Raw genomic sequence first — 12,572 nt, 5'->3', positions numbered from 1 at the left:
CAGCAACATGATTTTGTTCATGATATAATCTGTTTGCCGATGACCGGTCTTGATCTTATCTTGGGTTTGGACTGGTTATCTAAGAACCATGTTCTGCTCGACTGTTCTGCAAAATCGGTGTACTTTATACCGGAAGATAAAGAAGGTCCAGTTGTGTTGAATAGTTATTACTTGAACTCTATGATGGTGAATTGTTCTAGAACCGAATGTCAGGATATTTTGTTGTTAACTGTGGGTGTTTCGGGTGATGATCAAAGATTGGAGCAGATTCCGATTGTGTGTGAGTTTCCGGAGGTGTTTCCTGACAATATTGATGAGTTTCCACCTAACCAAGAGGTTGAGTTTGCTATTGAGCTGGTGCCAGGGGCAGGGCCAATCTCGAGTGCTCCTTATAGGATGTCATCACTGGAAATGGCCGAGCTAAAGTCTCAATTAGAGGATCTGTTGGGTAAGAACTTCATCCGACCAAGTGTTTCTCTGTGGAGAGCACCAGTGTTGCTGGTGAAGAAGAAAGACGGGAGTATGCGACTCTGTATGGATTATAGGCAGCTGTACAAGGTCACAATAAAGAATAAGTATCCACTGCCGAGGATTGACGATCTCATGGATCAGTTACAAGGAGCTGGGATTTTCTCCAAGATCGATTTGCGATCCGGTTATCACCAGATAAGGGTGAGAGGTGAGGACATCCCTAAGACCGCTTTCAAGACTAGTTATGGTCATTACGAGTACACTGTAATGTCTTTTGGGTTGACAAACGCTCATGCAGTGTTTATGGATTATATAAACAAAGTTTTCCATCCGTTTCTGGATAAATTCGTTGTTGTCTTCATTGACGACATACTGATTTATTCCAAGACTGAAGAAGAGCATGTGGAACACTTGAGGACCGTGTTGTAGATACTGAAGGAAAAGAAAATTTATGCGAAGCTGTCTAAATGTGAATTCTTGACGAGTGAGGTGAAGTTTCTGGGTCACGTGGTGAGTAAACAGGGGATAGCTGTAGATCCTTCTAAGGTGGAGGCAGTGATGGAGTGGAGGCAACTAACTTCAATTACTGAGATAAGGAGTTTTCTGGGCTTAGCTGGCTACTACCGAAGATTCATTAAGGGATTTTCACAAATAGCCTTGCCATTGACAAAGTTAACCCGCAAGGATGCGCCGTTTGTTTGGACTCCTGAGTGTGAGGAAAGTTTTCAAACGTTAAAGTGAAAGTTGACCACTGCACCTGTGTTGGTGTTACCTGAGCCGAACGAACCATTTGAGGTGTACTGTGATGCCTCACTAAAGGGGCTAGGGTGCGTGTTGATGCAGCATCATAATGTGGTGGCCTATGCCTCACGACAGTTGAGACCTCATGAAGCTAATTACCCTATGCACGATTTGGAACTTGCTGCAGTTGTGTTTGCCTTGAAGGTGTGGAGGCATTATCTCTATGGGGTTAAGTTCTAAGTTTTCTCTGATCACAAGAGTTTGAAATATCTCTTTGATCAGAAAGAACTTAATATGCGGCAGAGGAGGTGGATGGAATTTCTGAAGGACTACGACTATGAGTTGAATTACCATCCGGGGAAAGCTAATGTAGTGGCGGATGCGTTAAGTCGGAAGTCGTTGTATGCGACTTGGATGATGCTTCAAGAAGAGAAGTTACTCAAGGAATTCGAGAGTCTGAAGATTGGTGTTCAAGAAGTGTCTGGAACTCTATGTCTGAGTCGATTGCAGATCTCAAGCGACTTTAAATCCGAACTCCTAAAGGCTCATGAAAACGATGACGTGTTACCGAAAGTGTTGCCAGCTATTGAGCAAGGAAAGCGGTGGAGAGTGTCAGAGGATTAGGATGGACTATGGAGATTCAAGGATAGGATCATTGTGCCGGATGTTGGCACTTTGCGGCAAGATATCTTAAGGGAAGCACACAAAAGTGGATTCTTTATTCATCCGGGAAGTACTAAGATATACCATTATTTAAAGGCGATATTTTGGTGGCCGGGTATGAAGAATGATGTGGCAGAGTTCGTCTCAAAGTGCTTAACTTGTCAGAAGGTGAAGATTGAACACCAGAGACCTTCCAGGATGTTGCAACCTTTAGAGGTTCTGCAATGGAAGTGGGAAAGCATTGCGATGGACTTTGTGTCGGGATTGCCAAGGACTAGGACTGGTTTTGATGCTGTCTGGGTGATCATGGACCGACTGATAAAGTCAGCTCACTTTTTATCCATTCGGATGAATTACACTCTTGAGGAGTTAGCACGGTTATACATAAAGGAGATTGTGAGACTTCATGGTGTGCCTACTACTATAATTTCTGATAGAGATCCTCGTTTCACTTCGAGAGTTTGGGGTAAATTTTAGAAGGCTTTCGAAACCCGATTAAGCTTGAGCACGGCTTCCCATCCTCAAAGAGATGGTTAATCCGAGAGGACGATCCAAACACTGAAATGTATGTTGAGGGCTTGTGTTTTGGACCAACCGGTGAGTGGGATCGGTATATGCCGTTAGTAGAGTTTGCATACAATAATAGCTATCATGCGAGCATCGGAATGGCTCCATGTGAGGCTTTGTACGGGAGGAAATGTCAATCTCTGCTATGTTGGTATGAAGCTGGAGAGAAAAGCTTGTTGGGGCCGAAGATGATAGCTGAGACCACCGAACAAGTCAAGAAAATCCGAGATAGGATACTCACTACGCAGAGCCATCAGAAAAGTTATGCCGATCAGAGGCGAAAGCCCTTGAAATTTAAGGAAGGAGACCATGTTTTCCTCAAAGTTACTCCAACCACAAGAGTAGGTAGGGCAATTAAAGTAAAGAAGTTGAATCATCAATATATCAGTCTGTTTCAGATCTTGGAGAGGGTTGGACCGATGACGTATTGGATGGCTCTACCACCCAACCTTTCAAACCTGCACGACGTATTTCATGTGTCGCAGCTTCGGAAGTATACTCCTGATGCTAGCCATGTGTTAGAACCTGAATCGGTTCAGTTAAAAGAAGACCTGACGCTTCCGGTGACTCCAGTCAGAATTGACGAACTAGTGTCAAACGGTTGCATGGAAAAGAGGTTTCGTTAGTCAAAGTGGCATGGAGTTGAGAAGGTGTTGAGGAACACACTTGGGAACTTGAGTCGGAGATGCGAACTGATTACTCGCACTTACTCTCAGGTAATTGAATTTGAATTTTGTGGGCAAAATTCCCAACTAGGTGGGTAGAATATAAAACCCGGTTAATTAATGACTAATTAGCCCATAAATGAGAATTTATTTTAGAAAGCCAAAAAATGTGATTTTTATGGCTTAATATGATAGAGGAGATTGAGACGAGAATTTCGATATCAATTTTGTAGAAATCGGACCAAGATTGGACCGTACGGGCCAAACCGAGCCAACCGGACCCATATTAGGCCCTTGACCCAACCAAACTAAACCTAAAACCCTAATTTTCAGCACTCTCTCTCCTCACTAAGCACTCATTCACGTTGAAAATGGAGGTACAAGGGGGAAGAACACTCTCTCAAGTTCTAACCCTTGGTTGATCTTCAAACCACCATAACTTTTGATCTAGAGCTCCGATTGCCGCACCATTTACGGCCACGCGTTCACCTCGAAGAGCTCTACAAAATCCACTACTTTATTCTTGAGGTAAGTCACGATTTGGGTTCAGTTCTTCATCCCTTAATTTCGAATGAAAAAAAGTGTTAGATTTTGGGCTCTTTGATGTTATAGGACCCAACTCTCTTGAAGAAAAAGATTAATCTTGTCTCCTTGAACCTTGGGTGTGGTAAGATTCTCAACCCTAGTATAATTTGTTGTTCTATGATGTTTGGGTATTGAGATGTTATGTTTAGGGATGATGATTGTGGCTTAGGTACTGTGTATGTGAATATTGGAGCTTGATTGAGATTTTGGAAACCTTGAAAAGGGGCTTTGGTGTGAAAAAATCTGTTCTTGGAGGTGTTGAGACCTTGAGAGCTTGTGGAAAAGTGGTTTGGAAGTGCTCCGGTTAAGCGGGAGAAATCGGCTAAGGTATGGTCTCGGTTTCCTGTATCTAAAATGTAATGTGGTGTGAAAACTTAGGCTAGAGGCCCTAAGATAGGATTTGAATGGTTGATGTTGTTGAATAGTTGAAATAAATTGTGTGGTCATGTATGTGATTATGAATAATGATGTTTTGATGGTGTGATGCATGAGAGATATGCATGTTTTGATATATGACTAATGATTGATTGAGGTTGATTTGTAGGTAAAGCCATATTGATGGTGAGGGTGGTATTGATTGTGTGTATTGATGGTTGATTGGAAATGGTAATGTTGGAATTGGGATGAGAAATTATGTATTATATGGTATTGTGTTTAAAGTTGGATTTCTTGAGTGAAATCGATTAAAATAATGAATTTGGTGGGTTGTGATTTAATAGATATGTCAATGTATGAGTTGAGGAGGCTTGAAGTGATTTTTGGTATGTTGTGGTTTATTTTGAAAAGGGTTGGAATTGGCTTATTTTGAAAATGGCACTTTGTAGTTTTGTATGAAAATGTGGTTTTTGGGCATACTTTGACGAGGCATAACTTGGAGGTTATGCCCCACATCAGGAGGTTATGCCCCAGATAGAGGCTGCAGATCCGGAGATCCCGCTCCAGTCCGTCCCACCTCCACAGCAGCCAGACCCCCAGCCCACCACCGCCACAGAGACCCCAGCTACCATCCCTACCAGTGATGACACTCCTTCACACCAGGCTTGATTGAGCATCGAGGACGATGTTTCATTTTAAGTGTGGGGAGGTCGCCATCTCTGGCGTTTATTTTGGTGAACCACTACATACTTTTTCTTTTATTTTGGATATTTTTCTGTATTTTTCTCTTTTTCTTTTATTGTTATTTTCTGAGTACTTATACATTGCTACTTGTGTATTTTACTCTATTTTCTGCATTTTGCATCTTTAGTTCATATCTTAGTTATTTAGTTCATTTTAGTTATTTAGTTTAGTTTGCAATTCTGATTTATTAGTGGATTAATTAGTATAGTTTACCCTTTTTAGCATAAGATAGTGTAGTTTAAATAGAAAAATATAGAAAGGAAGTAAACTAGAAACTTTAACAGAATCAAAACAACCCACACCTTGTATATATAGCATTACATGTTAGTTGACAACATTTCATCAAGGAGGAACATTAAAACTTTAAAAGCTACCCTAAATAATTTTTTCAAGAGAATAATGGGAATTTTTAACTAATCCTGCATACAATATATGAATGATATATGATGCTTGAGTTAGAGAACACACAGCCTGTGAGTCTTGAGCTTAAATTGTATGGTTGCATTCAAACCATAATTTCATTTCTGTGTGTCACATTTCTTTTTATTCTGATGTTCTTTACTTTGCTTTAATTTATATGTCCAATTATAGAATATAGAATAAGATACATACCAAGAGAATGATTGAGGCCATCATTTGATTTTAGCTCACTTACCCCAAATTAGCCTACCTTTTATATTACCCTTGTTAGCCCCCTTGAGCCTTTCAAAACCCCTTTATTCTATTTAGCCAAATTACTAGCCTTAAGCAGAAAAACAAAATAAAATCCCAAGTGAATCCTTGGTTAGCTTAAGATAGAAAATTATAAATAGAGTTAAATACGGGAAACCTTTTGGGAACATGGATAATAGAAACAAAAAGGTAGAAAAGTAAAAGGGAATAAAATAAAATTTGGGAAGCATGCTCATGAGAAAATCTAAATGATTCAATTATCATGTGCATCAGTTATAAAAAAAAAAAAAGAAATTTCCCAATGAAAACAATGCACATGAAATAAAAATAAAAAGTAAAACATGAGCATGTAACAATAAGTGGGAAATTATGGGAAATTAGGTAAAGAAATTTTACTTTGCTAGATATGTATGTTAGGTGAGATCTTAGTCTAATTAAGGATTCACTTATTAGCTCACTTAACCCTATACATAAATTCTTACCCTTACCTTGGCCCCATTACAACCTTAATTAAGACCTCATGACTTTTTGGTATGACTATATTCTATAATTGTTGATTGGTTAGATGAAAAATAAAGCTGTAAGAAATTAAGAATAAAAAGAAAAATAGAGTGAATAAACCCAATAAACACTGAGTGACCAGAGAGTAAACACAAAATCCAGTGAGGGTTCAATAACTCATCAACATATATCTGTGCTCAAAATTTACTAATTGTTTTGCAAGTTTGTACAATGTTTCCTTTCCCATCTCATTTGCTAAAGTGCTTTATTATTTAAGGGTTGGCTATATATATATACACACAACTCCTTGAGAATGTGAATTAACTTAGCTACATATAAGCTTTATATATGAGTGGATGAATTAGAATTGCATGACTCATTAGGTAGATGCATTTAGCATAGGTTGCATTTCATAACATTCCATCACTTTAACCTTAATTATTTACCTTGGATTTAGCATGAGGACATGCTAGTGTTTAAGTGTGGGAAGGTTGATAAACCCATATTTCATGAGTTCTTTTGTGCTTAATTAAAGTGATTTATTCAACTCTTCACCTACTTATTCACATTAATTGCATAGTTTTACTTTCCCTTCCTTATTATGTCATATAATGAAAAACATGTTTCCTAAGCTTTAAAAATTAATTATTTTAATTACATTTATTTCCGTTCGATGCCGTGATTAGTGTGTTGAGTAGTTTCAGATTTTCTAAGGCTGAACGACTTAAAGGATGAAAAAGGAAACATGCTAGGATGGAAGGAGGAAGCAAGACGGAGCTTTAAAGAAACTGGTATCCACGCGATCGCATGGATGATGCGATCGCGTGCCAAGCACGAATCAGCAGTGACGCGGCCGCATGACTGACGCGACCGCGCGCCTTAAGCAGAACGCACATGACGCGGTCGCATGACTGACGCGACCGCGTGGCAAGGAAAAGATCCAATTGACGCGACCGCGTGACAGAGGCCACGCACCAGAAATTGCAGAAAACGCTCATAACGAGTTCTGAGGCCCTTTTTGGCCCAAATCCAAGTCCAGAAGGCATAGACCAGAGGTTATGAAGTGAGGGAATGCATCCATTCAGAGGGAGCTCGCATATTTTCACCTTTCAATGATTTAGATTTAGTTGAGAGGGAGATCTTCTCTCTCTCTCTTTTAGGATTTAGGATTTCTTCTTGTTTTAAGAGTAACTCTGGATCCAGGTTTAATTTTATTTTAATATTACTTCTCTTTATTTATTCCAATATTTGAATTGATTATTATTATTTGTGAATTATTCCATGTTACAGATTTCTATTTGAATTAATGATAATTGAGGTATTTTCAGTTTATGATTGTTCTCTTTGACTTAAGTTACCATTGCTTCCCATCTAAAGATATTTTTACTATTATTCCAGCAACTTTACTTTTTTCCCTTTTGGTTCTGGTTAAGAATTTAGTAACTCAACAGTTATTAAACTCAATACAATTGATAATCGTGATCTTGCTAATTGAGCTGAACTTAAATAATCCCAACCTTTTCTTAGGAAATAATTAGGATTCAAAGGTCAACATAATTAGTCCCTTGACTTTCCTTTGCTCTGGTAAAGGTTGACCAAGTGGAGTTTAGATTCAACTTTCATTATTGTTGAGAGAGATAACTATGTTGGACCTCTAATTTCTCTACCTTACTAAAAGTCGCTTTACAGTTATTATTTATTCTTAATTGTCATTTAATTCACTCGTCATTCAGATTACTTGCTTCTCACCTTCTAAACCCCGATTATAACCTTTATAGCCAATAATAAGAACATACTTCCTCGCAGTTCCTTGAGAAGACGACCCGAGGTTTGAATACTCAGTTAACAATTTTTAAAGGGGTTTGTTACTCATGACAACCAATACGTTTGTACGAAGGGATTTTTGCCGGTTTAGAAACTATATCTACAACGCAACCGTTTTTATGAATTTCTTTACTGACAAAAAAATCTGACGTCAACATGCTAATGTTTAAGTGTGGGGAGGTTGATAAACCATTATTTTATGATTTATATTGTGTTTAATTGTGTGGTTTTATCAAGTCATCACCCACTTATTCATATGATTAGCATGATATTACAAGTCCTTCCCAAAATTGTTCCATGGTTGAAAACTTGCTTCCTAAAGATCTTTTAATTGTATATTTTTATTCTCCTTTATACCATTCGATGCCGTGATCTGTGTATTAAGTATTTCAGGCTTCATAGGGCAGAAATGGCTTAGAGAATGGAGAGGAGGCTGACAAAAAATGGAAGGAACACAAAAAATTGAGGAGATCACCAGCGAGAAGCGACGCGGACGCATGGCTCACGCGACCGCGCGAAATGGAGGAAATCGCAGTGACGCGCTCGCGTGCCTGACGCGAATGCGTGAATTGGAAGCCACACGAGTGACGCGAATACGTGGACGACGCGCACGCGTGGCAAGGAAAAACGCTGGATGATGCGAACGCATGGATGACGCGATCGCGTGACGTGCGCGATCTGCAGAATTTGCAGAAATTGCTGGCGTGGATTCTGGGCCGCATTTCAACCCAGTTTTTTGCCCAGAAACGCAGATTAGAGCCAGGGAACATGCAGAGACCAGGGAGAGGACATTCATTCGGCATAATTTTGAGTTTTAGATCTGACTTTACTCCTCCTCTAGGTTTTCTCTCTACACATTCATAGTTCTTAGGATTTCGTTTTTATTGCTTTTAGATTGGGATATAGAGAAGAGTTATTACCTCTGCAAGACTTCATCTCTCTAGTTTGTTTTCTCTTTTTTTTTTACTTACTCTTTCATATCCTTAATTTATTCAAAGTTACCATTGGATTATTTTTAGAATTTATTAATACAAGAACTATTTTTATTTTTAATTGGTCTTTTTGATTATTATTTATCATGTCTTCCTTTATTTCCCTTTCTTATTTTGTGAAGTTTACATTCATGATGAGCGAGTAGTTCTTTAACTTGATTGGGAGTTGATTGAAAGGAGAACCTTGAGTTGGAATGCTCAAGAGTAAAATTGTAATTGGGTTTATTGTTGGATGGCTCTCTAGTCACTGACACTAATCCTTCCCTAGGGAGAGGATTAGAACTTGTGAATAGAAGTAGACTTCCAACTTACTTGACTTTCCTCTACCCAGTAAAGGATAACTAAGTAGAACAACCTTCAATTATCAATTGATCTTGGGAGAACTCCAACAAGGATAGAACTTCCGATTAATCTACTCCCGGTCAAGATCTTTATTTAAATTACATAAATTCTCTGATTTAATTTCCTGTTTATCAAACTTAAAACTATTAGGAAAACCTCTGATTGATAAAATAGCACATCTTTCTACAACTCGTTGGGAGACGACCTGGGATTCATACTCCCAGTATTTTAATTCTAATTTTGTGACAACCCTTCTAAATTGATAAGCAGATTTTTGTTGGTTAAGAACTGTACTTGCAACGTATCTCTCATATTAATTTCTTAATCTGCCAATTTTCGCCATGTCAATTTTTGGCGCCGTTGCCGGGGAGGTGCAATAGAGTGCTAATTTATTGATTGGAATTTATTTATTTGTATTTTATTTTATTTTATTTTTGTTATCATGAGCTATATGTCTCTTCCATTGAATGACACGTTCACTTCCTGATCCAAACTTGCCAGTATTTGATCCTGAGATTGAAAAAACTATTTCACGTATAAGGCAAGCTCGGCATCGGTTAGTCATCTCCGAGGACGAATCTGAAACGTCACTTAAGGAAGAAACAAGCTCCCTTCCTACTGATTCCGTTGATTTACGTGCAGGTAACATGGCAGCACCTAGGAGAGTTACTATCCAGGAAGTTGGAGCCCCAGATTTCACACTGCAACCGTTTCAAGCGCATCACCCAGCGGTGGCTATAGATTTTGAAATAAAGACTGCACTACTCAACTTGATGCCCAAGTTTCACGGCTTACCTGCTCAAGAGCCTATCAAGCACCTTAGGGATTTCCAGACAGCTTGTTCTACTGTTAAGCGTGATGGTGCTGATGAAACTTCTATTCTGTTAAAAGCCTTCCCATTCTCTCTTGAGGGAAAGGCAAGAGAGTGGTACTACACTCAATCCGGAGCAAATGTTTCTAACTGGAATACGCTTAGAAGAGAATTTTTGGAAAAATTCTTTCCAGCTGAAGTTACCGATAAACTGAGGAAAGACATTTCCATGATTGTTCAGGACAAATCCGAGACTCTCTACGAATACTGGGAGCGCTTCAACAATCTTCTGGAAGCATGTCCCTACCATATGATTGACAAGATAGTGTTGCTCGGCTACGTCACACAGGGCATGAAGCCTCAAGATAAGACCACATTGGAAGGTGCTAGCAATGGGTCTATGAAAAAGTACAAAACCACTCATGAGGCATGGCAATTGATCAGCGACTTAGCTGAATCTACTCGGAATCACAAGCAGAAATAAAGCCGGTCAAGAGTTGTTGCAGAGGTATCCTCTAGCAGAGAGACTACTGCTCTAACTCAGAGTATCTGTGAAATGACCAACTTACTAAAGCTGATGCAGTTGAGTCAACAACAAGCTCAGCAAGCTAAGCCTTCTCCACCACAGCAAAGCCAACAGTTGGTTCCACAAAGAGTATGTAGGATCTGTGCTGATTATAGTCATTATACTGATGAATGCCCACAGCTCCAGCAGGAAGACAACACTGTGGCAGCCACTCATAACTTCTATGACCGCCCCAATCAATGATACAATCAAGGTGGTAGCTACAACCATGGATGGCAGGACAATTCCAACCAAGGTTGGAGAGATAATTCTAACCAGGGTTGGAGGGACAATCATAACAGAAGAGGCAGAAATAACAATGGAAACCAGATGTGGAATAACAATAACAACATCAGACAACAGAATCAGAATCAGGCCTACAGAGCACCTCATCTAAGGCAGCCTCAAGCATCTCAGCAGACCCCTCAGATCACTTATCCCTCTTCATCTCCTAATGATGAGTTATTACACTCTATTGATCAGAGACAGCAGGTCATGGAAAACAACCTTACTTCTACTCAAAATGGTCTGAACTCTACCTTACAAGCTCTTGTCTCACAGATTGGATCACTAAATAACTCCACAGACCAACCTTCAAGCTCCGGTGGACTTCCTTCTCAACCCTTACCTAATCCCAAGGGTGGCATCAATGCCATTACTCTGAGATCTGGAACCACACTGTAGGAGAGGAACCAAGAGGAGCCAAGTCTACTAGAACACACCCCAGTTGAAGATGCAGTGGAAATGGAAGATGCTGAAGAGGAAGAGGACATATAGGACATAGTTGAAAAAGAGGAAACTCAACCACAGGGTGAAGCACCAAAGAATGTTGAAACTGCTGATAATACCCATCCTGTCCCCTTTCCACAACTCACAAGGAAGCCCAGGAAGTAGATGGAACTCAATCCCAAAATGGTAGAAATATTCAAAAAGGTTGAGGTAACCGTTCCCCTTTTTGATGTTATTCAACAGGTACCTAAATATGCGAAGTTTCTAAAGGATTTATGTATACATAAGGATAAAATTAATAAATTAGAAGCCATTCCTTTAGGTAGTTCTATCTCTGCTTTAATGGGAGGTATACCTGAAAAATGTAGTGATCCAGGTCTATGTATGGTTAATTGTACTATTGGAGGTATGATATTTTCTGACTGCATGTGTGATTTAGGAGCATGCGTTAGTATAATGCCTTTGTCTATATATAATGCTTTAAGGCTCCCTCCCTTAAAAAGGTCAGCAGCTCATTTTGTGTTAGCAGATAAAAGCATTATTACAGTGATTGGAGTTGCTGAAGACGTATTAGTGAGCATCAAGGAGCTCATATTTCCTATTGATTTCTATATCCTGAAAATGCCCCCTAATGACTCCGGGAGGCCATCATCAATTCTGCTTAGAAGACCATTCCTGAAGACTTCAAAGTTCAAGCTGGACGCATTTTCAGGAACTTATTCTTTTGAAATAGATGGCAGAATAGTAAAATTCAGTTTAAATTAAGCTATGAAGCACCCTTCAGAAGATCATTCTATCTCCCAGTGTGACATCATTGATGAAACCGTAGCTGAAGTTCACCAGGAAGAATTAGAAAAGAATTACATAGGGCAAGGTCCAAGTGTGGGGACATTCTCAGAGGACAATGAGAGCACTTTACCATTATCACAGCTCCGGATAATCCAGAGCTTGGCCATGAGCAGAAATTAGAATTAAAACCCCTCCCTCCACACCTTAAGTATGCTTACCTTGAGGACAAGCAGAAGTTTCCAGTTATTATTGCGAGGGAGCTCACTTCCTAACAAGAAGAACAGCTATTCAGTGTACTGAGAAAACATAAGAAAGCGATTGGATGGAGCTTGGCGGATATAGTGGGTATCAACCCTCAAGTTTGTGAGCACAGAATATTCTTAGAGGAGGGAGCAAAACCTGTCCGTCAACCTCAAAGGAGATTGAATCCCACCATCTTAGAAGTTGTCAAGAAGGAAGTGACCAGGCTACTTGAAGCAGATATCATTTATCCCATCTCAGATAGCAAATGAGTTAGCCTAGTACAAGTGGTGCCC

General features: G+C 39.5%; 1 protein-coding gene across 1 annotated transcript; it reads left to right on the top strand.

The window, feature by feature from the left end:
* LOC110272091 lies at nucleotides 40-1,836 on the top strand. Its single transcript, XM_021123907.1, has 3 exons — nucleotides 40-357; nucleotides 1,348-1,416; nucleotides 1,723-1,836. Exons 1-3 carry the CDS (start codon nucleotides 40-42, stop codon nucleotides 1,834-1,836), a joined length of 501 nt encoding a protein of 166 aa, XP_020979566.1.

The sequence above is a fragment of the Arachis ipaensis genome, chromosome B05, assembly GCF_000816755.2.
Source record: "Arachis ipaensis cultivar K30076 chromosome B05, Araip1.1, whole genome shotgun sequence".
In the NCBI taxonomy this organism is placed as follows: Eukaryota; Viridiplantae; Streptophyta; class Magnoliopsida; order Fabales; family Fabaceae; genus Arachis; species Arachis ipaensis.
Note: the sequence above shows the minus strand (reverse complement) of the source record. Positions and strands in the feature narration are given on the sequence as shown.

Coding starts and splice junctions, on each gene's coding strand:
- LOC110272091 (XM_021123907.1), top strand. CDS start 40: ATGACCGGTCTTGATCTTATCTTGGGTTTGGACTGGTTATCTAAGAAC. Junction 358..1,347: donor TTGAGTTTGCTATTGAGCTG/GTGCCAGGGGCA, acceptor GCCTCACGACAG/TTGAGACCTCATGAAGCTAA. Junction 1,417..1,722: donor CAGTTGTGTTTGCCTTGAAG/GTGTGGAGGCAT, acceptor AGTCGATTGCAG/ATCTCAAGCGACTTTAAATC.